Source organism: Triplophysa dalaica, chromosome 5, assembly GCF_015846415.1.
Source record: "Triplophysa dalaica isolate WHDGS20190420 chromosome 5, ASM1584641v1, whole genome shotgun sequence".
NCBI classification, from domain to species: Eukaryota; Metazoa; Chordata; class Actinopteri; order Cypriniformes; family Nemacheilidae; genus Triplophysa; species Triplophysa dalaica.
Genome location: NC_079546.1, coordinates 11,444,948 through 11,470,031, shown reverse-complemented (window position 1 = coordinate 11,470,031; position 25,084 = coordinate 11,444,948). Strand labels below are relative to the sequence as shown.

Sequence of the window (25,084 nt, the reverse complement as noted above, 5' to 3'; positions counted from 1 at the left end):
CAGGCGTCACTGGGCAATAGCACAAGTAATTGATTAAAGAATGGGAAAGAGCACAAATAATAAAGCAAAATTTAAAATAATCAGTGCCTTTAAGGGGTTTCAGGTTGGTCTAAGTTACAGAAATAAAATTTAAAATAAAAAAGTATTTTGTAGTATTTGCTATTTAAATAAAATATGATAAATAAAAATGAAATATTTATCAAACCTTACTTAAGGTAGAAGTTAGTCAGTCAGGAGCAGTCAGTGTTTTTTGTCTCGGTTGTTTAGTGATCTTAAAATAGAGAAGTTTATTTACTGCTATTGTCCTCATAAGAGATTCATGGATTTAATATAGGCTATGGTAAATTTGGGTTTATTGGGACACTTTTTTTAGTTTGTGTCACTAATCTTACACAAACGTTTTGTATCCAAACTGTTTACTTTTACGGAAGACTTAATGGCTTACTTTAACAAGGAAACTTGCCAATATGGCCATTTTGGCAGAATTTTGTGTGGGTAACGTTCTGTCTCCTTAAGTTTTTTTTACGCTACTCTGAAACAACTGCCAGAGATATAGTGATATAACTTTATCCTTTTATCATAAATGTTTATTTGAAAGCTTTAGCTACGATCATTTGTAATTATTTTTTTATTACTGGTGATTTGATATGAATGCAAAGCTATGACGCGTTTACGTCTTCGCGATTGTGACGTTAACGTCGAGAGCCGCGCTAGCCTACAGTAAGAACACAAACACTCGTTTGGCGTCGGTGCTCGTGAAAGTCCGAAGTGCTTAATCGAGTTGTGTGTAGTTTTGTTGTTTCCACGCGTTCAGTTATGGGTTTCTTCGATGCAAATTGTTCGCTGTTAGCCGACAAGAGTTTGGCTAGCCGTTTTAAGTCTTCCTCCGTTTTGAAGAGAAAATTCAACAGCGACGATCGACTTCCCGAGCTCGAGACAGCGATGAAAATCTGTAAGTTTTTAATTGTACAAAACAAGTGGTAAATATATCAAAAGGCACATATCCTAAACATTTCAACTTTGTTTAGTGAAGCATTGCGTATTTATTGTATTAATGCAATGAAGTTATGCTTATTTAATGGTTTAATGGCAGTATGATACAATACATTAAATACATATACATTAAACAAGTATAATCCATTCAAATAGACCACATTTTAAGTGATAAATGATTATTAACTTTGTTGTTGTAATGTTTGGCTACAGCCTATAACATATCTTGAGAAGCTCATGTACGTTAAAGTATATCTGCACACATGTATAGTGTAAATATGATGTGAATACATTTAATGTATCATCATCATTTTCATTGTCATCTGTCTGTCAGCCATTTTAAAGTTGATTTAATGTTGACATTGCTTGGCTTTCTCACACCTGACACTTCTGGATGATATGCTGCTGTGCTCTTTTACTCATGTTGTACTGTGACTGTATGTTTATGATGTGTTTTTCAGTTAAAGGTCCAGATGGGATTCCCCGAAGAGCTGACAGCGAGTCTTCTGTGGCGATTTCTGGGTAAGTGCAAACCTTATGCTTGAATGTTTGCCGAGAAAGTTTTAAACAATATTTTATATGTATTTATAGACCGTCATCTCTTCCTGACACTCCTTGCAGGCGTCGCATTTGTGATATCTCACAGGTAAGATTTATAACAAATTATATGTAATAAATAGTACATGAACGTACTTTTTACCTTGTGCAATTCACTGTCGTATTTACAGAAAAGTCGTAGATGCCGATTTGAGATGCTGATAAAGACGAGGATATTACGTGTCCAAACTGCACGTTCTTTGAGGCGGGCTGCCAACAAACCTAAAGCCGCTCCAACATCCCAGGCCTACTTTAAAATAGATGTGCCTAAGTGGAGTGATTATTTCAGTATGGATGTGCCCGCTCCACCTATGTGAGTCCCTTAAGTACCTGTTTTTTATCTTAAACATTTCTAATATTTCGTTTAGACAGATAAATTACAAAAAAGATGGAAATAGCAAATGCTTTGTGCTTGAATGTTTTAACAATATTCAAAATGGATGTGCAGACATTCATCTGATCCTGTGCCTGACCTGGATCATCCAAGACCCAAGCGTCGCTGCGTAGATACCTCAGAGGTTAGATTTATTCAATGGCTATATTCTTAACTAATAGCTTAATGTACATGCATTTAGTCTCTGTTTGTTGTATTTACAGAAGAGAAGTCGCAGAGACAGATTTGAGATGCTGATACAGAAGAGGGCGTTACGTGTCGAGGCTATACGTTGTTCCAGGCGGGCTGCTGACAAAGATGTTACCGCTTCAGCATCCCAAGCCTACTTTCATATAATCGTGCCTGAGTGGAGTGATTATTTCGTGGGTTCACCCTGTGAGGTGTTCGGGACATGGCCTCTGCCTGAGGAGAAGATCTGTAAGTTAATACATTTGTCCATTTCACAATGTTTTGTTCACAATTGTTTTGTTTATGAGTTTTAGTTTTGCTTGTCAGGTTCAATCCAGTCTGAGCTTCATCAGGTTCAGACACCTGACAGGAGTCATTCTTCTGATACATCACGGGTTAGATTTATACCAAAACTTGTATCACAATTACTGCCAATTTCAAGTCAAAATAGTTGAATGGTTTATATCTCAATTTTTTTTATTAACAGCAAAGTGATGAAGAAAGAAGTGAAAGGATGGAGCCAGTGTCAACAAACCGATCTACACCTCTGTAAATCCATCATTTCAAAGATTTCTAATATGTGGTGTAGCCATGGTAATTAAAAATGCAAACAACGAATGATTTGTGCGTGAATGTTTTTAATAATATTCTTCTAAATGTATTTATAGGCCTTTATCAGTGTGTGTTGATCCTGTGTCTGACCTGGAGGATCCAAGTGCCAAGCGTTGCCGTGTAGATGCCTCAAAGGTTAGATTTATTCTAGAGCTATGATCTTATTTATTATATTATTGCACATGCGTTATATCTCTGTTTGTTGTCTTTACAGGAAAATGCTACAGAGAAAATCCAGAAGAAGATACCGTTAGGGCGTCTTGCCCGGCCTACACCTCCTTCACTATCTGATGAGATGAAAAGTCAGTTAATAAATTTGTGCATTTGACATTCAATGCAATGCTCTACTGTGATAATTTTAGTCAGGTCTGTAAAACCACCACCTTTTAATGCAACGCTTTAGTTACTTGAAAGTATCAGTTTATATCAGCTTGCTTTTATTTGTGTTTTACTAGGACTTAAAAGTTGGAACAACGTATCAATCAATGGAAGAACATTTGCTTCAATTACCGTCTGTGGTCTTTTCTCATCAGCTTCTCCACAGAGTCAAAACGCTAAAGACTGGCCAAAAAATGAGAAACCACTGGGCCCAGGACCAGTTTCTTTTTCAAGCCACACCCCTCAAATTAATACCTCCTCGGTCTATGCTCCGAATGTGACGTCCTCAGACAGATCTCTGGCTCAGTAAGTTCAGCAAATCTTTCTGTATTAGCTTCAATATTTGTAATGTTAACCTGTGATCATATATCAGACATCAGTTGTTTAGTGATTGAATATTTGCGGACACACTTCTTATCAATATTTTATGTTTTTGTAGAACTTCCTTCGATCCTGTACGTGACCTGGAGGATCCAAGTGCCAAGTGTCGTCGTTTAGATGCCACAAAGGTCAGATTTATTCCAGCTCTCTGAACTTAACTATTATCTTATTGTACATGCATTAAAAATCTGTTTTTTATTTGTATTTACAGGAAGATTATATAGAGAAAACCACAAAGAAGATACTGACACGGTGTCTTGCCCGGCCTACACCTACTTCACCTTCAAATAAGAAGAAAATCTGTAAGTTAATATATGTGTGCTTTTTATATTCAGTGCAATGCTTTGCTGTGATGTTTTTATTCAGGCCTGAAATTAACATAACCCTTTATTTACGTAAGTTACAGAAGCATTATCTTGTATGAGCTTTACTAGTATTTAAGGTTGAAGCAACATCAATAAATGGAAGAACAGGTGTTTCAATTATTGTCTGTGGTTTGTTCTCAGCAGCTTCTCCACAGAGTCTAGATGTTAAAGATAGGCCAACAAACACTCAACCTGTTCTTCCACTGGCCCCAAAACCAGCATCAGGACCAGTTACTATTTCAAGTAATGGCCCTCGAATCAAGACATCCCTCGTTCATGCTCAGAATGTGACGTCCTCAGACAGAACTCTGGCTCAGTAAGTTTAATAAATCTTATCTGTATTAGCTTCAATATTTGTAATGTTAACCTGTGATTATTTGTCAGAAAACAGTTGTTTAGTGGTTGAATATGTACTAACACACTTCTTAACTCATTGGCCGTTTTTTAACAATTTCCCCCAAATTTAACGGCTCACAGTAAGTTTTCTGTATCTGTAAAGAATATATGGACAAACAATATGTCTAATGAAAGAACAGAGTCTCAGCTTTCAAACAAAAGAAACCGTATTCTTCTATCTTCATTTGTTCATTTTTTTATCACTCAGTAGATGTGGGCAGGTTTCTTCAAAAATGCATCACTTTGATTAAACAGCTGAGATAATTAATGTTTTTTGTCAAAGATTCTGCCCAGATTCCATAATTAAAATCGCTAAAACATATAGTTCTAGTTTCTGGGATTCTTTACTTTATCCCAGTGGTGTGTAATAGCGCCACCTGCTGTACAACAGTACTAACACTGATTTCCATAAAAACTCGTCTTCTTGTCAATGGCGGTGAAAGAGTTAACAATATTTTATGTTTTTTAGAACCTCTGATCCTGTACGTGACCTGGAGGATCCAAGTGCCATGTGTCGCCGTTTAGATGCCAAAAAGGTCAGATTTATTCCAGTGCTCTGATCTGAACTATTATCTTATTGTACATGCATTAAAAATCTGTTTTTGTATTTACAGGAAGATTATATAGAGAAAACCACAAAGAAGATACTGATACACCGTCTTGCATGGCCTACATCTACTTCACCTTCAGATAAGAAGAAAATCTGTTAATAAAAGTTAATATCTTTGTGCTTTTTATATTCAGTGCAATGCTTTTCTGTAATGATTTTAGTCAGGCCTGACAGGGCTCTAGACTAACTTTTTGCACTGGTGCGCCTAACTTTTTTTCTTAGGTGCACCAGCACAAATGTTAGGTGCACCCAAATTTTCGACCGCATCGCATTTAACATTTAACTGGTTTTACCAGTTCACTTTTTTATGTCCAAAATTTACTTGTAAACGATTAACTAACAATCTGGTCAACACAAAGTTCTTTATTTGAAGCACAAATCTACAAGAAAGGTAACTTGCTGAAAAAGTGTTGGTGTTAAAGTCTTTCACTGAACTGAAATTTATGATTAAAAGATCGAAAAAAAAATGGATCAGGGCTTGACATAACCTGAGAGGTTGATTGCTCAGTTTCAGAGCATTGCTTATGATTTTCAGACGGCTCAGGCCTTAACTTAACATTATTCACAAAAAAGTTGTCAATTGTCCTTCTCATCTTCTCTCATCATCCGCTACTACATCCACTCTGTTTAACTGACGGCATTAGGCTGCTCACCTCTCTGTCTGACTGCAGCACACGCATTTTCAGAGGTTGCGCTAGACTTTTTTATTGTCCGTCATTTTGACTGACAGGCTCGTAAAAAATCCGTCATAATCTATTATTACCTGTCACTATGGTGCAAGGTGGCATTAGGTGGTAATTAGTATGTTCATGACGTCATCACGATGTACTTGTGTCTCGGAACTTGTTGTATTTTAATACAACCGAATGCCAAATAAAGCCGTTGTTATTTATATTCATTTATATATTTAATCTTTTAATGTTTATGTTCATATGTGATCAGATCTGGGAAAACCCAACACATGGTGCAAATTTGTATAGGCTATTACCGTTTTTGATACCATATTCAAGCCATTTCCAAATCAGTTTTTATTTTGCTCATACCTTGTGTATGTAACAAAAGTTATGACTGAGGTCGGCTGAAGCACTAAGATTTTCAGGAATGGAGTTTGGAGAAAAGCGTGTTTAAAGTTCAGTGATGAAAATAAAAGCACAACAGTCCAGTATCACGAGTAAAATTGACTTTAGAGTGGTAAGAGACTTACTCTAATAACAATTTAATTAAAAAGCATTTCCTGGTGTTGAAGTCTATAAAATACTGAACAAAACTAAAGTAAGGAAAATGGAGCAGGGCACACTTAAAGAATAAGAGCTCTGCCATTATCACTACACAAGGACACTAAAAAACATTACGGACAACAACTAAGCAGTGAAGCAAGTTTTAGGTTGTTTATCATGTGCATAGTGTCTGGACTTTTGATCATCTCTTGTATGTATTGCTATCGCGTTCTGGCTCGCATGAGCAGCGGAGCGGTGATAACTCCTGGTGCTGTAGACTGGGAGCTCTGTCAACTCACGAAAACATGGTATAAAAAATCTTTGCATGCCATAGTTTTCACAGGACTGGCGGGAAATGTGCATTGATACTCCTTCATACCTCATGTTATGTGGTTTACTTTGAAAGGTGAACTGTCTTTCCCGCGTCCCTGCGTGACATCCGACGGGTTTTCCAAGATCGCCCTCATTGTAATCCGGCAAAATGCCGGACGGCCTTCAGATTTTTCTGTCTTTGGTAAAAAAATCTGTCAATGACAGAGAATTTTCGGTTAACGCGACCTTTGGTACACACATGTACAGGAATATCTGGACAAGCTTTACTAGTATTTAAGGTTGTAGCAACATATCAATCAATTGAAGAACAGGTGCTTCAATTATTGTCTGTGGTTTGTTTTCAGCAGCTTTTCCACAGAGTCTAGACGCTAAAACCAGGCCAACAAACACTCAACCTGTTCTTCCACTGGACCCAAAACCAGCATCAGGCCCAGTTACTATTTCAAGTAATGGCCCTCGAATCAAGACATCCCCCGTCCATGCTCTGAATGTGACGTCCTCAGACAGAACTCTGGCTCAGTAAGTTTAATAAATCTTCTCTGTATTAGCTTCAATATCTATAATGTCAACCTGTTATCATATATCAGACATCAGTTGTTTAGTGATTGAATATTTACGGACACACTTCTTAACAATATGTTATGTTTTTATAGAACTTCCTCTGATCCTGTACGTGACCTGGAGGATCCAAGTGCCAAGTGTCGCCGTTTAGATGCCACAAAGGTCAGATTTATTCCAGAGCTCTGATTTTAACTAATCTCTTAATTTACATGCTTTTAATATATGTTTGTTGTATTCACAGGAAAATATTACATAGAATATCCCGAAGAAGAAATGGCGTCTTGTCCGCCCGATCACCTTCAGATGAAAAGAAAATCTGTAAGTTAATATTTTTGTGCATTTCACATTCAGTGCAAGGCTTTTCTGTGATGCTTTTAGTCAAGCCTGAAAAATCAGCACATTTTAATTCAAGTCATCACTTCTCCACAGAGTCATGTGGCTAAGACAGGCCAAAAAACCCTCAGCCTCAGGAGCAGTTACTATTTCAAATCACACCCCTAAAATCCAAACCTCCCCCATTCATGGTCCGCACATGACCTCCTCAGACAGATCTATGGCTCAGTAAGTTTAGCAAATCTTCTCTTTATTAGCTTAAATATTTGTAATGTTAACCTGTGATCAGACATCAGTTGTTTAGTGTTTGAATGTTTGCAGACACACATCTTAACAATATTTTATGTTTTTACAGAACTTTATCTCAAAAATCGCCGGTACTTGCACAGGAGTGTGTTCATAAGGTAAACGGGCGCGTGTTCATAAGGTAAACGGGCACTTCACTCCTGCTCCTGATCCTCCTCCCTCAAAAAAAAACAGTCTACCCTAAATATATAAAAACTTTATTTTTGTGAGTAGATGGCCTGTTTCAGTGCCTCTAAATTAACAACTTTAAAGAAAATTTTCTCAATATTTCATTTTTTTGCACCCTCAGATTCCAGAGTTTTAAATGGACGCATCTCCGACAGATACTGTCCCATCCTAACAACCCATACATCAATAGAAAGCATAATTATTCAGATAAAAAAAATAACGCCTTGGGACTTAACAAAGGGCGCCAATGTGAGAGTTCACAGGCGTCGCTCAAAACGGCAGTCATAAAACCGTGCCGTGTTAAAAACTGGCCGACAAATGAGATCCATGTGCCTGGAGCTGCTGAAGTTACAGTAAAACACGACTTGGTTGCGCTCAAGGACAAAACGCTCTTGCAGACCATACATTGGCGAAGAGAAGAGAGATGAATTGTCTGCTTGCTCCCATGACCTGTCAGGTGTTCATAGTTATACAATTAAATACATGCAGTGTGTATATACTAAGATGATAGAAGGGCTAGGGACGCACTTAACAGATTCCAAAGATCTAGAGCTGCGTTCATGTGCGGATTTGTTTTATGTCGTTCAAAACCTGTATAAGACTCATTCTCTGATGGAACACAAATAATGTTTTGAAGAACTGGATGTGGAAGTCATTGGGATCCAGTGGTCTTTGGTTGCCAGCATTCTTCAAAATATCTTCTTTTGTGTCGTGAATAATTTTTTTTTGATTTTTGGCTGAACTGTGCCTTTTAGATAAATCATAAACTATACACACTCATTCTAGACTTCGCATAGTTGATTGCTTAACTGTTTTGAGTGTTTGTGAGGTTTTGATAGGAGGTTTATTGGGGGTTTCTGCTGACTGATAGGGTGTTGCTATGAGAATTTGATAGATATCCCATTGTATAAAATACTGTGATGGTTCTCAGCAGCTAGTGCGGGTTGTGTTGTCACCTCCAATTTGCTGTAAAAAAAAAAAATTGGGGGTTAACTTAAAAGAATAAAAACTGTCTGCCTTTAGTTAATTCAATTTATAATTTAAAATATTAGTAAACTTATGAATTTCATGGAAACTCCTTTTATTATTATACTCGTAATATCTTTAAGTTGAATTAATTTATGTAAATGGCATAATTCTAGACTGACGTTGTTGACGTTGTGTCGAGTCGTGTTAAAAACACTAGAGAAAGACATTTTAATAGAGATTTTTTCTGACACAAATTCTTGTCATAGTGGTTAATTATTAGAACAAACAACACAGTGTCATCTAAAGACTGATCGATACAAAACAATCATTTATAAATGAATGGACGGAGGCCATATTCCATCTAACATTTCTACTCACATTTGTAGATTTATTGATTTATATGATCCTGTCTTATTTGACGCACACATAATTGGGATTCAGATGATGTTTTTACTAAATGGGAGATTTTTTTTCTCAGTTGTTGTGTTTCTTTCAAAATACTTTTTTGTCAGAACAGAATTATTAACATTGGAAAGCATCAATTTGTGATTGTGACTTCAAAAAGAGTTTTACAGAAAAGCCATGAAGTTGAAAAACAGCCTTCAAACACGCAATCGCTTCCTGCGTCTCATTTTCTATTTTCTGTGGCTTCTCATTAGATGAAGGGTTTGTCAAAGCAATTTTGCCCTGAGTGCAGGAGAGCAGGACACAGTAGAAACGCATGTCAAATCAAAGCTGCACCATGTCCTCTGGGGAAGAATAAATGGATGGCTCCTTTGATTCCTCAAACTCCTTTTCACAGTCACACATAGCGCAGGAAGTGGGGGTGCTGAAACAGTTTAAAAAATAAAAGGCAGAGACTTTTGCACTTGGTCCGCCCACCAATATGTGTTTGGAATAGAAAAGTGTAGGAACGACACCATTTCAAACAGCGATTCCAGTGGCGTAAGGTGTAAAGTCTGTATAGCGTGGTGCAGAAGATCTGGGTTCCTATCCAACTCTCTCTGAAAACGCTATTTTACCTTTTTCTTTCACTTTCAGAACGTAAAGGCATTTGTTATCAATAAACTTCATTTAAGACTTAAAATTGACTTTTATTCATCAAGTTTAGGTTAGGGGTGTAGGGCTTTAATATCTCAATAAGCTGCAATCATTTTAATAATTTTAATGAATATAATGATTTACGCTCTGTTATCATGCATTATGTTTAAAGAGGCTGTAACACACGCGGTTTCTGCCAATCTCATATTAATCTTGAGTACCTATAGAGTAGTATTGCATACTTTGTATATTCGAAGATTATTTAGTTTGATCACATTTATAAAAGATAGATACAGCTCTATGATTATTTCCGAAAGCATATGCCGCGTCTGGGGGGGAGAGGTAGGCTGAACTAAAGCACGTGCCCAAACATTGCCAACAAAACACAGACATCAGTTTCACTCACCACATGCGGTTCATATCCAGCATCTTTTAGCGCTGGGACGGCTTCATATACCAGTTTTAAATGATCTCCAAAACCAGCGTTATATCCACAGTTTATATAACATTCATCATCCAAATGCAGTGAAAAAAAAAACACCTGAAATTTGCGAACGACTGTTCTGCGCATTCTCCTTCTCCTGCTCTCCTTGCTGTCGCATGCATTTCCGGGACAATTGTCGAATAAGGGACTACAATTTTTTGTTACGAAGCATTTTTATATGTTCGGAAAATAAAATCTGAACCCTGTATGATGCGCCAAACTAGTTTTTTGACAAGTTGATCATGTTAAGCGTGAGAAGAAAGCACGTTAAACATCGTAAATAAGTCAGAATGCATGAAACACCGTTGCTCAGCCGCTTTATTCCACAACAATACTAAGGTCCAAATAGGAACGTTATCTGCCAAGTATCAGTAGCATCTTACTACATCTTAATACATCTTTCTTCGTTTAGTATAAGGATTGCTTCTTTTGGCAGCTATTTATGCTTAGCGTAAATAGACACTCATAAAGGAAAATGTTTGTAACATTACTGTTTCGATGATGACACAATGACAAGTGTCTCATGATACCATGGTGTTAGTGAAGGCCAAGTGTCATGAGTGGTCTTGTCGAAATGGCACAAAAATGAATTTCAGACTGTTTTTACTGAACATTAATATCTTCATGTAGGCTTCAATAGCGTCAATCCAGAAAGAAAGGCCACTTTCTGAGTTTTGCATGCAGGCCAGCAGTGATTTAAGAAGTTATTTCTTTATTTTAGATTGTGGCTAGGTCTATAGGTAGAATTTGTAACGTAACAGGTAGATTCCTATGAGCTGTCGCTGTGCAGCATGCAGTTGTGTTTAATTGTGTGAATGGTTTGCCGATTTTTTTATTCTAGGTTGATGTTTGGGTGGTTAAGCTGCCGCCGCGCAGCTAGTTTCATACAATAGACTGTGCTTTGACCATAGGCATACATATAACATCCGTTTATGTGTTTGTTTATACCACACTGGCATCCTTCTTTATTCTCGACAGCAAAACATTTTTGCCTCCGTTATTTGTTAACAATAAAATTGAGCGGGTCACCCATGGGACAGTCATAACTTCTACCCTGGCAAAAAAAACACAGCACCCTCTGCTCAAAATACGTTCCCGCGACTTGGCTGACACACATTATTGTTCATTAATGTTTTTAAAAGTATGGGGGTCAACTCATCAAACTGATGTCTTAGTTTACATGAGCTGTAATGTTTTTCTATGCTCTTTCTGGTAATAAGCAGGAGATTGCTTATAGTGTTGTGAGTTCAACTTGTCTTATCATCTTTTGTTTCATTTGGTATTATTGGTGTTTGTAAAACAAATGGTGCGAAATGGGTCATGCATTTATTTAATACTTAGGAGTTCCTTCCAGTCCCTCAATCAATTTATTCAACAATATTCAAAAGTGCCCCATTTACAAAAACCTTTTTTTATGTCTACCCCATAAAATAATTTAGAGTTTGACATAAACTGAAAGAAAATGTTTATTCATTAAAATGGCAAAACAATACAATTTTTTTTTTTTTGAATGTATCTCAATTTTCGTTATTTCTACTTCAAAATACTTTTCATCTTGAGGCATCTTGTTTGTATACCGCATTTCCAAAACCCAAGGTCGCTTTACAATGACAGATTAAAGGAACAGTATTTTCAAAATGCACTCACTGGCTATTTTGTGAATTTTTGTCAACATTTCCACTTTAATTTTGGCATGCTCTTGAAAATGTTATTCACCTTATGTTAGCGTTCTAAACCTCATTAAAGAGTGCAGATTTGGGAACAGAAGCACAGAATCAAAAGTATCCTTGCAAGCCGCTTAGTCACAGCAGGACTCCATAATCATTAGACACGTTGAATTCAAAGAGACAAAAGAAGAATGACACAAAATGATTCTCTCCTGTTTCCAATTACTTCACATCTACTTCAACAGCTCTTCACACGAACTCCTTACACAAACTCTGAACGGTGCAAGTTTCAGCTTTTGTATTGTTAGAGCGTCTACTAGACAATCATTAGCTGGCATGCAAACACTGGAAGCTAAATACTAAATTGTTATAATCAATGGGCAACACAGGAAGTAGAAATACCCCTCTGGGGAAATCTTTGTCAATAGCTCATTCTTGGTCAAACATTCTTTGACAAATCAAATAGAAGAGCTTTTAGTCTTAAAAAGATAGCATCTAAATGGCTAAACAGATGGAATATCAATGTTGTTGTTTGTTTGCAATTCCAACCTCAAATCCCCCGGGTTGGCCTTAACATATTCTCCTCGTGTTTTTAAGGACAGCGTGTATGGCGCAATCCAATTTCCACAAAAGGAGAAAGCATGGAGCAGTGGTAATCCATCCCAGGAGTGGCAGGCCTACCAAAATTACTCCAAGATCACAACGACGACTCGTCCAGGAGGTCATCTAAGATCCCAGAACAAAATCTAAAGATCTGCAGGCCTCTCTTGCTTCAGATAAGGTTAGTGTTCATGATTCTACAATAAGAAAGAGACTGTGCAAAAATGGCATCCATGGGATAGTTCCAAGGCGAAAACCACTGCTGACCAAAACGAACACAAAGGCTCGTCTCACAAAAACATCTTGTAGATCCCCAAAACTTTTGAGCAAATATTCTGTGGACTGATGAGACAAAGGTTAAACTTTTTGGAAGGTGTGCGTCATGTTACATCTGGCGTAAAACTAACACAGTATTCATAAAAAGAACAAACATGGTGGAGGTAGTATGATGGTCTGGGGCTGCTTTGCAGCTTCAGGAACTGGACGACTGGCCATAATTGATGGAACCATGAATTCTGCGCTGTACCAGAAAATCCTAAAAGAGTATGTCCGGCCATCGGTTTGTGACCTCAAGCTTAAATGCACTTGTGTTATGCAACAGGACAATGATCCAAAACACACCAGTATTTCCACCACTGAATGGCTAAATAATAAAAAATAAGGTTTTGGAGTGGCCTAGTCAAAGTCCGGACTCTACAATTTAAAGTTTTTACAATCCTATTGAAATGCTGTGGCATGACCTTAAAAAGGCTGTTCATGCTCAAAGACCCTCCAATGTGGCTGAATTAAATCAAATATGCAAAGAGGAATTTGCCAAAATTCCTCCACAGCGATGTGAAAGACTTTCGCAAAAGTTTGATTGCAGTTGATGCCGCTAATGCTTTAATTTAATGGATATGAAAATGTTATGCTGTTTTTCTCTGATCATGTTACTTTTTCCTTTACACAAATAATTGGCTGCGTATGGTTGATATCCGTGCTGAAAAGTTGTAATTGGTGTCATTAGCTGTGTGGAGGAGAGCAGAGGGAAGGAGGTGAATGTGTTTTATTCTGAAAGTATGTTAAGGGAATCAAGATGTTATAGGAATGAAATAATGTCAGTTATGTGTGTTTTCATTGACCTAATGATGAGTGAATGATGCCGTATTTTTCATTTCATTCCTTTAAATCTACGTATAGTGCTTTAATAAAAAGAGCTGCTGTCAAGTAACATGACAGAGAAGGAAAACATAACTGATATTGGTTCCTATGATCCCGTCTTGGTTTAATCAGCCCTTCAGTTATCTGTTTGAAAAATTCAAATCTGTTAAAAAGAGAAATGTGAGTTGGCAGAATCACACAAAAGATAGAAAAGTGTCAGGTGGATATGTTGTGCATCTGTTTCGACGAATTAAGATGATACAGGACATAAAATATAAATGACCAGCGATGAGGCTTCTGGACACAGTTTCCCAAATGCAGACACTGACAGCAAAGGCTGACTTTTATTTTGCCAGGTCGTCACAAAGACGCTTGAGTTTCACTAGGCCTGTCGCGATAGCAACTTTTTTTGGGTGGTTAATTGCATCAGAAATAATTGCGATAGTCAATATTCTTGTTATTTTATAAATACTTTAATATTTTTAACTGTCTGTAAGACCTCTCTCGAGCTCCATATGCCGCTTTTGTTTTAATCTGTTGTGTTGCTGTTTTCGTTGCCTCCATATTTAAAGGGTAGAGCGTCTTCTTCACCCACCCACCCCAGAATAGCATTAAATGACAGTCTAGGATCTCATTGAACTCTCCTGACAGGGGTATAAATAAACACAGCATGAATATGTAAGTTATCATTTGAGCATCTGGTGACAGATGTGTCAGACCTCAGTGGTGCATGTCAAGTGTGTCTGAGGGACATATGTACACTCATTACAGAACATCAGCAGTCCAGCAAACCTGACTGTGTTTCCTTCTCTCATGTTTCTCTACAGGCCATGAGATTGAGTTTGTGTTAGTCACTGCCTACAGTAATTTTCAATTCAGATCTAAGACTTATGTTAAGTGGATTTTAGTTTTGGAAAAATATGAATGAGTAAGTGACCTTTACTGTACTTTAAAATAAAAAGTTGACTCAATTGTGTGTATAGATATAACACTCATACCTGTGGTATGATAGTCTTTATAAAATCACATGCTTACAAATATTTTTCTAAACAATAAACATTTAAGGCATCTGCCAAAAGCTAAATCTATTGCTGTTAGACACTGCTTCTGGTATTGATATCATAACTGTACTTTTAAATGCATTTGAATTCCCTCTGTGTGTTTGGTACTGCTATTTCTTATTTGACATCTTTGGAAAGGTAAGCGGCTCACTTATGATTTATGCGTGCTATAAATAGAAGATAGGAATTGGAAAATTGAAAACGTATCAAAGCTGAACAGTTGCTCCCTGACTGACTTTAGCAAAGAGAAAAGTCCTGCATCAGTGACTGATCTGTGATTGAGAAAAAAAGACCATTGTGTGATAGGCCTTTACATGCATGAATCGACATTACTTATCAATATTACTTATCGTATTTTTGGGTACGGTACATTAAACTTCCTTAAATCTGAAGCGTATATACACTGTCACATTAACAAAACTTGGCTTTTTACATGAGCTTTGATGAAACATTTTTCACAAACAATTAACTCCAGATCGGTTGTCAGACGTGTTTACACATGCACTTTGTTATTCAAACACACTACAGTTATTTCTGTCATGTTTGTCACGGATTATGTCCATGTGCACTGACTCTGTCGCTTGTATTGTTCGTTTTGCTGAACATGAAAATATTTATATGAATTTGATGCAGATAGTTTATTGTTTGACTGTTTCAAGTCTAAAAAAGTTAAACATTGATTTTTAACTTGCTGTATACATAAATGTATAAACTGGGCTTTATGGTTCCATAAAAAAAACCTTTAACATGTACAGAACCCTTATGCTGCAAACCTGATTCTTTTTTGTGGAAAATGATCTTATCGTCTATTAGAATATGATTCATAGAAGAAAAGGTTCTATGGGGAAAAAATAATGGTTCTTCTATGGCATCACTATTAAATACATTTTAGCATTTTTATTTATGAACATGATTTGCTAGAATAGGGGGCACGGTGGCTTAGTGGTTAGCACGTTCGCCTCACACCTCCAGGGTTGGGGGTTCGATTCCCGCTTCCGACTTGTGTGTGTGGAGTTTGCATGTTCTCCCCGTGCCTCGGGGGTTTCCTCCGGGTACTCCGGTTTCCTCCCCTGGTCCAAAGACATGCATGGTAGGTTGATTGGCATCTCTGGAAAAATTGTCCGTAGTGTGTGAGTGCGTGAGTGCGTGAGTGAGTGGGTGTGTGTGCCCTGCGATGGGTTGGCACTCCATCCAGGGTGTATCCTGCCTTGATGCCCGATGACTCCTGAGATAGGCCCAGGCTCCCCGTGACCCGAGGTAATTCGGATAAGCGGTAGAAAATGGATGGATGGATTTGCTAGAATAATGTCAACATTTATGTGATGTTCTTGTGTTTAACTGCTGTCTGTGGTGCTGAACTATCTGGGTGAAATATGTGAGCATCTCTTCTTCGTTTTAAGTAAACCATGTTTATTTTTTATGAATTCCTGTCCCTTATTTAATAAAACAATTGCTGCTTTATAACAAAAAACATAGCTGCTTTTATGGATGGAGAGACTTTGATAATGTTTATTGAATGAGCAGAAAACAGTTAAGGTGGACAGTGATAGTCAACCTGTTTTCAAAAAGAAAGCAAGATTCCTAAAATCAATGAACAAACTGATTTATCTTAAACAATGCTTGTTGCTCTTGATTGATCAAATGTAAGCAAGATTGACCTAAAACACAGGAGCAAAGTAATACAATGTGGGCACAGTTTACCTAATACGAGGAAACAAATTAATCACAAATTAATCACGTGAAGGAATTAGAAAATCGTGCTAAAGTTTAAAAACATATGGAAATGTTTATGCTGGATGAATGTGCAGGGCTCAGTAGAAGAGAGCTAATGCAGAAGATTAGCTATTGTGAAATATTATTTCTCACTGTTGGATCCAAACACCAGCTGTTTACATATTAATGAAAAATTGTATGTTGAACTTGCCCAACACATGCTTGCCGAAATTGTGTGTAATATGAGTCTGGTTGGGGGCGATATTAGCAAACAGTAAGCAAAGTCGCCTCATTTTAGTAAAAACAAATTGGTAAAATGTACAACTGCATGATAAATGTATCATTATAACTGAAAAAGGAAAGTCTACATAAATAGGACTTATTCTATATGAGTAAATATTTAAGTTCCTCATTGCATGCCGAGCTGTTCCTTGTGAGGTAGATGGTGGCTGTTTGTATATGTATTTAATGGAAAAAACTCAAACAATGAAATGTTTTTAAAATAAACTTAAAACAACTCTGTGGCTGAAGTTCATGTGTTCATGTCCTTGATAGTAAGATACAGAAAAATCCACGAGTGTCACGCTTGTTACATGTTAAAGTATGCAACTAATTTACTCGTGCACACGCAGAACAAGCAGATTACATATTTGAATAGTGAATTCAGTTTGACACAAGCTTAAATAAAATGTTTTACTTTCTTTCAAACACTTTGTAGGAATTCATTTATAATACAAAAATGCAATACATTACAATACAATAAATACAATAATATGAAGTTTAAAGTGTTTAAATTTGTATGAGTGAGTAAAAGAAAGGGATCCTTCAAAACTCCACCAATGTACAAACATTTCTCTTTTTATGCCATTTCTATTTAAGTGACTCTGTGGTTGGGGGTGTAAAGATTAGCCAACAATAAGACATGTTGAGCTTAAATAAATACAAACGCATGAAAATACAATGATCCATGTTTTGTTTAAGCAGTTTTTCCTCACTCAAAATCTTTTGCTGGAAAGAATCTATTTAAGACCCAAGAACCACTCAAGATTCAGACCTGTGAGATCCAGATCCAAAAAATTGTTGATCTAAGAGAAAATACAAAATCAATTACTGAGTTTTATTTTCATATGTCAGGAGACCAAGACCAATAATCAAAGCTCCAACACTGGTTAAGTATACAGTAATACCCATAACTATTGGTAACTGTTACTGCTTGATATATTCTGCATAAACTACTGTAGAACAAACCATAGGGAAATGACATGCATGACTTGACACTGCATTGAATAGTTTCTTTAGGATAGGAGTCTTTCCTATTTGGTTTGCAAACCTAAGTGGTGTTCACATGTGATGATAGACTAATCTAGATAGCTATCATGCTATCATATGTTTCACTTACCCTCTTGTCTCATGGGTGATATACTCTGATATGCTCTAGATCTCAGTCCTCAAAGGAACTGCAGTAAGTGAAGATTCAAATGTCCAGATTAGCAGCGTCTTCACTGAGAGCTTTGGGTTTATCTATTATCTGTGTTCTCTTGAACCTTTGAGCTTTTGTTCTCTTAAAGCAAATCCAAAATGATTGAAGTGCACATAGATAAAAGCTCCTCGTTCTTATGTGTTAAAGAACAGCTGAGGTGCTTTTGCCTTCACCGTGCAACAGGCTGTGTGTGTGTGTGTGTGTGTGTTTGGGGAAAAAGCAATAATGTGAGCTACCCCCCAGTGAAATTAAAACAAAAAACGGAATCGATCATGACCAGAGACAGAAAAAGGAATAGTAAATGGCCATCATTTAAAACGTAAATATATGCAGTTGTTTAGTAGTTCTCAGGTTATATGTTATTCTTATTTTGCAATGAATGTCTGTCGCCTACACAAACAAGAAGTTCATTGTTGTTCAGTGCATTTATACAAACAGTGCTTTCCCACACTTAAGTCTTAAGTAATATTCAAATTTTCTGAGATACTGAATTTAGGGTTTTCATTAGTTGTCAGTTATAATCATCAAAATTAAAAGAAATAAACACTTCAAATACATCAGTCTGTGTGGAATGAATGTATACATTATACAATTTTCACTTTTTGAATGGAATTAGTGAAATCAATCAACTTTTTGATGATATTCTAATTATATGACCAGCACCTGTATGAGCTAGAATACAGAAGCCACGATTACACCTTCTTTAAAATATTTTTTGGAAGGTGCAATGACCCTGTGTTAGAATCACAGTTTTAAATAAATCACACCCTATTTGTTGCGAAACCCATTAGAGTGAGGAGTTGCAGCAAAGAAGTAAGGAAATTGAGAAGACAGAATAGAAACTTTAAAACACTCTTCTGATTTACCCAAACGCAAGCACTGCACAAAAAGAATTTGATTCTCAGACCATATAATGAAAACCTAGCCTAACACTAGTGGATCGATGACTGAGGAGAAAAATAGCCAAATGCACTGTAAATGGTTTCTGGTGACTTGTGAATTAATTATGATGTTCATTTTAAACTCAAATTCTCTCTTTTCTTTTTCCTGTCATGATTCTGCAGGTATGTGGCTGTGACGCAGTTCTCTCCCACTTCCCGTGTTTCGAGGAGCCCATTTATAAAGGCACATTCAGAGTTTGAGACACGAGAGCTTGTATCAGTTGCTGTCCAACATGCCAGCGGAGGCGTCTACATCTGATGAGGATGGATGGGTGACCAACCATTTCTCCAGGACGCCCCGTATGTCCACATACTACCTGGCCTGGGCGGTGTGCACATACAGAGAAGCCAAAACTGATAATGGTGTTAAGGTGAGTCACTACATGGACTTAATTCGCATGATCTGATAAAAGCTACTATTCTGTTATGATTTGCCACATTTAAAACCCTTTTAAGTTGATAATCACATATATAAATGATCTATGCCATTTGGATTGTAATTCTTTACACCCAAATACATATGTAACAGTTAGCTCCACACTAACTTCCCCATGAATCACATTAAAGTTGCAGGGTATCCCCTCATGCCATCTATCATAAAGATTTGGTGTGGAGTAAAATTAAGTATTGTAGGGGGGAACGTTTAAGAAGAGAATAAAGTTATTACTCTGTGGTAGATAAGTGTTTCACAATAAACCCAGAGACATGCATTAAATATCGCTTTTGACCCTTTAGTTAATAGATGGCTGTGAAATATGATGTCAGATACAGTATATTATGAATGCCCTAATGAATGTGTCTGGTTATAATGTGCAGTATTCATCAGTAGTCTGCGCTAATATTTTTCATAAGGATTGGCCTGACTTTTATTGTTTTTGAATTTTTTTCTCTCTGCTGATGTAAATGACATAAGAATTTTTTTTATGATTGACGATTAAGACCCAGTTTAGCCTGCACTATCAGAGCAGTGAATTTCTGGTGAAGTGGTATTATTACGTCTAGGGGTGAACGATTGGTGTGCCCCATGACTAATTAATGGAAATCATCGATATATTAATGTGTAAGGACCAAGCACAGATCAAACAGTCTAAAATCAAGCAAACTGTTTATTATTTTCATTTGCGGAGTATACGGATGATATAGAGTGCATCACAACTGACGTGACAGCGTAATTTATGTGATAATTTTAATTCCCTTTTTTAATACTAAGATTTAAAATATTCAACAACATTTAATTAATCAAAAGAATGTTGCATCTGATCTGCTGTGTTTACCTTCCCATAACTCTCTTTTATCTATATTTTGTAATTTTGAATTTCCAATTTTGAACTGTCGATGCAATTTAAGGTCTTATCAAACACTCAAAGTCTTCTACCTGTCAGTTAGATCCACTAGCTACCCATTTGGTAAAAGTTTGTTTCTCTTCTTTATCTGATATAATAACCGATGTTATACAATCGTCTCTTACTACTGGTGTGCATCCTTCAAGTAATCCTAATAATTTTGCAAATTTCTATAGGTATTACTGCTTTCCCTCTTAGTTGGTTCAGATACCTCTCTGGCCGTTCTCAATTTGTACAATTTAAAAATTTCAAATCATACATTTCATCTGTTACAGCTGGTGTCCCTCAAAGCTCTGTTTTGGGCCCTGTTTTATTTATTATTTACTCATTACCCCTTGGCCACATTTTTAGGAAATACGGCTATAGTTTACCAAATCTAATTTGTCAAAATCCAATAGTTTTTCACGTTCAGTTACTAATTCTATAATTTGCCCATCTATCCAGGTCAAAAGTCTGGGTGCTGTCGTCGATAGTACCTTATCCTTGGAAAAGCATGTGAATAAAATAACTCGGTCTGCATATTTTCACTTGCAGAACATCAGCCATCTCCGTCCATTTCTCACACCAAATTCTACAGCTATTCTTGTACATGCTTTAGTTACTTCATGTATTGACTACTGTAATTCCCTTCTTTTTGGGTTACCTCATAAACTTCTTCACAAACTTCAACTGGTCCAAAACTGCTTGGATAATCACTAGAACTTCCTCTATCGATCATATCACTCCTGTTCTTCACCATCTTCACTGTATTTCTGTTAAATATATAGCAGACTACAAGATTCTACTTGTGAGTCTTATGCAAACTTTGCTCCTGTGCCATCAAAACGTCCCAAGGTAACACTGAAAAACATCATTAAACACCTTAAAAGCCACCACAGAGTACAACATCAAGAATTTAATAGGCTGAAGACACAACCTGCAAGCACACTGTACACCCAGCCATCCACGACAAAGACACCAATAGTGGATACATTGTTCAACGCAATACCATATTCGCAAAGACACAAGAAAATAACAGAGGCAATCACGTATCATTTAGCCAAGGATATGTGTCTATTAACCACCGTGAGCAATGACGGGTTTAAAAAAATTATTGGCACGCTTGACAAAAGATACAACATTCCCTCACGCAACCATTTTTTTAAAAGTTGCATATATACTGCATTATAATACTGTAACTCAACAGGTTGTTGGTATCAGGTCAGGTTCTCCTCTTCTATTGAGCGGCTTTAATAAAGATTCAGAGAACCTAACACGTTTGCAACAGGAGTCTTGTTAGTGTGACCAATTCTGAGCTGACGCTCACAGAGAGTTTTAAAATACAATTAAACCCGTTTAAGTCCTCAGTCCAGCTGCCTTCAATAAAACCAATCAAACAAATGAAGCAGTCGGCACCAACTTCATATTGAACCGTGTGCATAATGACTCAATAATGATGCTTGAGAGCTTTGTCTAATTACAGGTTGTTTTAAAGTCGTATTGATTTGATTTAAGCATTTCCACACCCCTTAGTGTCCTCCATTTATTTTTATATTAGGCATAGAGTTAATCGATACAGCAGCATAGCGTGAGGCAAACAACACATCATTTTATATGAATTGCTGGCAGGCTTTGAAACGATGTTTTTCCTCCTGCTTGTTTTGCACTGTAACTCTGTTTGGCTGAATGAACATGACCATTTAATCCCACTAAATGTGTGGCCCTGTTGAGCATCAGTCATCAGCTAAGAATACCTAGAGATAATTTTTGGGACATTCTAGCAGAAACGTATATTTAGCGTGACAGGGCCTGACACTTTAGCTCATCCTCATAAAAAAAACATACAAAAACAAGCTTAAAATCATACAATTTAATGACAGAACTCACCATTGATCAGTGTCAGCTTCATCTCAGTCAAATGATGTATTTTCCTCTGAGTCAAACCAAAGGCGTATTGCACACATTTTATGTTGAGTTTCGTGTAAACATGACAGGACTGACCAAAAACATGGGTACAGGTATAAAATAGTATTTATTTGTAGAACTTATGTATAAATAAATGTTTTTAATCAATTGATACAAATTATAACTATGTAAACTTGCTATTTATTGAGTTTTTGTTTCTGAATAACGTTAATTTGCATAACAAAACTATGAAAGCTGTAGGTCCAATTTGGGTGAGGACAAGCACAGGATTCGACACAAATGTCCTAAATGTATTATACTTGCAAAATATGTCAATAGATTTTAACAGCTATTGTCAAATAACACCTAAAGTTTATTATGGTACTACACTCTGCACATAATAATAATAACAATGAGACATTTATATAACGCTTTATTGTGTAAAGCTTTACACCCAAAGCGCTTTACAATCATATGAGGAAGGACTCAAAATTGAGTTAAGGTATATAACTGGCTTTGTGACACCTGCTCTGTCTTGTGACAATGTCTCCTGGTTAAATCTTATCCTGTATTTAAAAGACAAGAGAGTTAAATTGCAGTAACTACAAAATCCAAGCTAATACCAAGGCAAACGACAGTAAGTGAAGTTACTGTGTTCTGGTTTTGTAGCTGTAACACTCACACAGAACCATTAAGCCAACCAGCTCAATGGAACAATCCTGTGGAACAGACAATAGCCTACCTTCTCCATTGAAGGCATTATCCACTCTGACACTCGTAATGATAATCAGATTTATATTTGCGTTGATGTTTGTCGATTCAGACATCTTTCAGGCAGATAATCCAATAGTGACTAGGGTTACTATCTCAAAAGTTTGCTGGTTCTGGTAAAGTTATTGTTATGCACAATTAGCTAACAATAGCTGCGCCTACTCAGCAAAGTGACAACCCGACATGTACCCGGCATCAACAGCAGTAGCTGTCAGTCCACCTTTCTTCTTCTTTCTGTTTAATGACGAACACCTTCTCGGGAGCATTATCACCAACTACTCCAGGCTACTGGATGTCAAATTAAATTTACACTTTGTTTGCGATCCACATTTTGCAAACGACTTTAGATCACATGATTGAGAAAGAATAAGTCAACTTATAGTGTATGTGAAGCTAGCGTCAAGCCCTATGTAGCATGTTGGGAGAGGCACCTACTCCGCTGCTTTTATTGTTTTGATATGTACCGTAACTTGTTTTGTAGGATATAAGGAGTAATCGAAAGTTAAAGAAAAAGTTGGCACTATGAATGTTTACATGTTGTGTTCAATTAAAACATGAAAACGTATAATGTTTGTGCGGTATTAGTTTAAGCAGACTGTGTTTCTCTATTGTTGTGACTTAGATGAAGATCAGAACACATTTTATGACCAATTTATGAAGAAATCCAAGTAAGCCCAAAGGGTTCACATACTTTTTCTTTCAACTGTATGTCTATCCTCCACATTATTCTTATTTATATCAAAACAGCCCGTGACAAACACATCACCATGTTACTTCCCCTTGTCTCAATTTTATTGTCTATCTCTCCCCTTCCTTCTCAAACCCATCATGTGAACACTGTCACACAGACACCATCCATCATAGTTTACTACACAAAAATCATTTTTTTTTTAACATCGCATCGTCATCTACCCGCTCTGTGACTGTGATTTACTGCATCTCTGTCATAATGTGCTGGGTCAAGTCCTTCATAAAAAATCCCAAGGATAAAGAAAATCTTTTTTAAAATGTATTATTGGATTATCATGGTCAGATCATGGACATTGTGAAAGTATGAAATTGACAGTCATTAACATAAAGGTTTTACTAGATGTGCAACGACCCTGGAGGGTTACTTACGTCATAGCAAGTCAGAGTTATTATACTCTAGTTTTTTTGGCTTTATTAGGGTTCGAGCCCGTAGGGCTAGAAACCTATTGTATTTGTTGGTTTTATTATTATTTTTCTCCGGTAAAACTGATACTGCAGCCCAAACCGTAAGGCCGACAGAGCTGAGACTCAGTCAGATGGTAGTAGTCCTTGTCGCTACTCAGATACACGGACCCAGCCATATCGGCCTATAGGGGGCGCTACAGCGATGAAAACAGCCTTTTTGTTCGTAGCCCCTAAACCGTTTGTCGCACACCCAAGTGTCTTATATCAGTGTAATCATTGGGTCAAAACTTAAAAAACGTATGACTCAGATTTCATTTCCGGTATGCAAATTTTTTCGCTAATTAGCATTTTATGAAAAAAAAAAAATGAACTAGTCCCTGGATTTTTGCCCTATTGGAACCAAACCAACGCTGATGTGTTCTGTGGAGTGTGAATATGAATAATTATTTAAAAAAATTTGAAATTTCGATTCAGGGTCGCTAGGGGGCTCTAAAACGTCCGTACCGGAAGTAGCAAATTTAACTAAAATGGCCATAACTCGTGAACCATTTGAGCTATCTTCACAGGGCTTAGACCATATGTGGTCTAACCCCGGACCCTCGGTCCGGGGTCACAATAAAAAAAAATCGGTGTTTGGCCACTAGGTGGCGCTATAATTGCAAATAACTCAAAAATGGCTATAATTAGGCAACAGTTTGCTCGATTGACTTATTATTTGGTATGGTGTGTCTTTGTGTCATGTCCCATGACAATCATGAAGGACATTGACGTATCTCAAAAAACATGGCCGCCATTGGCCGATGAAGTTTGAGCCCTCATTAGACCAGGTTAACAAAGGCTGATCGAAACGACACTCACTGGGCTTATTCGGCTCATGGTCCTGAAGGTCTGTAAGAAACATGAACTTATTCGGCCACCAGGGGAAGAAATAACGCTTTTGGAGTGCATAAACAACTGTGTATCACGTGACATTTGACATATACCCAAACTGTTTATATCATACAATAGCTCACTTCATTCTGA

At 37.0% G+C, this 25,084-nt stretch overlaps 2 protein-coding genes across 8 annotated transcripts in view; both read left to right on the top strand.

Moving 5' to 3' along the window:
• LOC130420645 (thyrotropin-releasing hormone-degrading ectoenzyme-like) overlaps positions 1 to 25,084 on the top strand; it is a 241,625-nt gene that overhangs the window by 64,008 nt on the left and 152,533 nt on the right. The window lies entirely within an intron of this gene.
• The window catches only part of LOC130420646 (uncharacterized), a 46,727-nt gene continuing 22,182 nt past the window's right edge, over positions 540 to 25,084 (top strand). For 2 of the 7 annotated variants that reach the window (XM_056748098.1, XM_056748099.1), the window contains exons 1-23: positions 540 to 952; positions 1,455 to 1,515; positions 1,585 to 1,639; positions 1,722 to 1,903; positions 2,039 to 2,108; positions 2,188 to 2,401; positions 2,480 to 2,547; positions 2,640 to 2,701; positions 2,821 to 2,899; positions 2,979 to 3,066; positions 3,220 to 3,448; positions 3,582 to 3,651; positions 3,735 to 3,825; positions 4,030 to 4,204; positions 4,754 to 4,820; positions 4,899 to 4,999; positions 6,792 to 6,963; positions 7,098 to 7,167; positions 7,247 to 7,323; positions 7,435 to 7,566; positions 7,694 to 7,765; positions 12,571 to 12,754; positions 19,032 to 19,279. In XM_056748098.1, the coding sequence (XP_056604076.1) occupies positions 817 to 952; positions 1,455 to 1,515; positions 1,585 to 1,639; positions 1,722 to 1,903; positions 2,039 to 2,108; positions 2,188 to 2,401; positions 2,480 to 2,547; positions 2,640 to 2,701; positions 2,821 to 2,899; positions 2,979 to 3,066; positions 3,220 to 3,448; positions 3,582 to 3,651; positions 3,735 to 3,825; positions 4,030 to 4,204; positions 4,754 to 4,820; positions 4,899 to 4,994 (1,743 nt within the window). In that variant the 5' untranslated portion in view covers positions 540 to 816 and the 3' untranslated portion in view covers positions 4,995 to 4,999; positions 6,792 to 6,963; positions 7,098 to 7,167; ... (3 more) ...; positions 12,571 to 12,754; positions 19,032 to 19,279. Of the gene's footprint in view, positions 953 to 1,454; positions 1,516 to 1,584; positions 1,640 to 1,721; positions 1,904 to 2,038; positions 2,109 to 2,187; positions 2,402 to 2,479; positions 2,548 to 2,639; positions 2,702 to 2,820; positions 2,900 to 2,978; positions 3,067 to 3,219; positions 3,449 to 3,581; positions 3,652 to 3,734; positions 3,826 to 4,029; positions 4,205 to 4,753; positions 4,821 to 4,898; positions 5,000 to 6,788; positions 6,964 to 7,097; positions 7,169 to 7,246; positions 7,324 to 7,434; positions 7,567 to 7,693; positions 7,766 to 12,570; positions 12,755 to 19,031; positions 19,280 to 25,084 lie in introns of those variants that run through there. The other 5 variants (XM_056748103.1, XM_056748105.1, XM_056748102.1 and 2 more) reach the window with 5 other exon arrangements.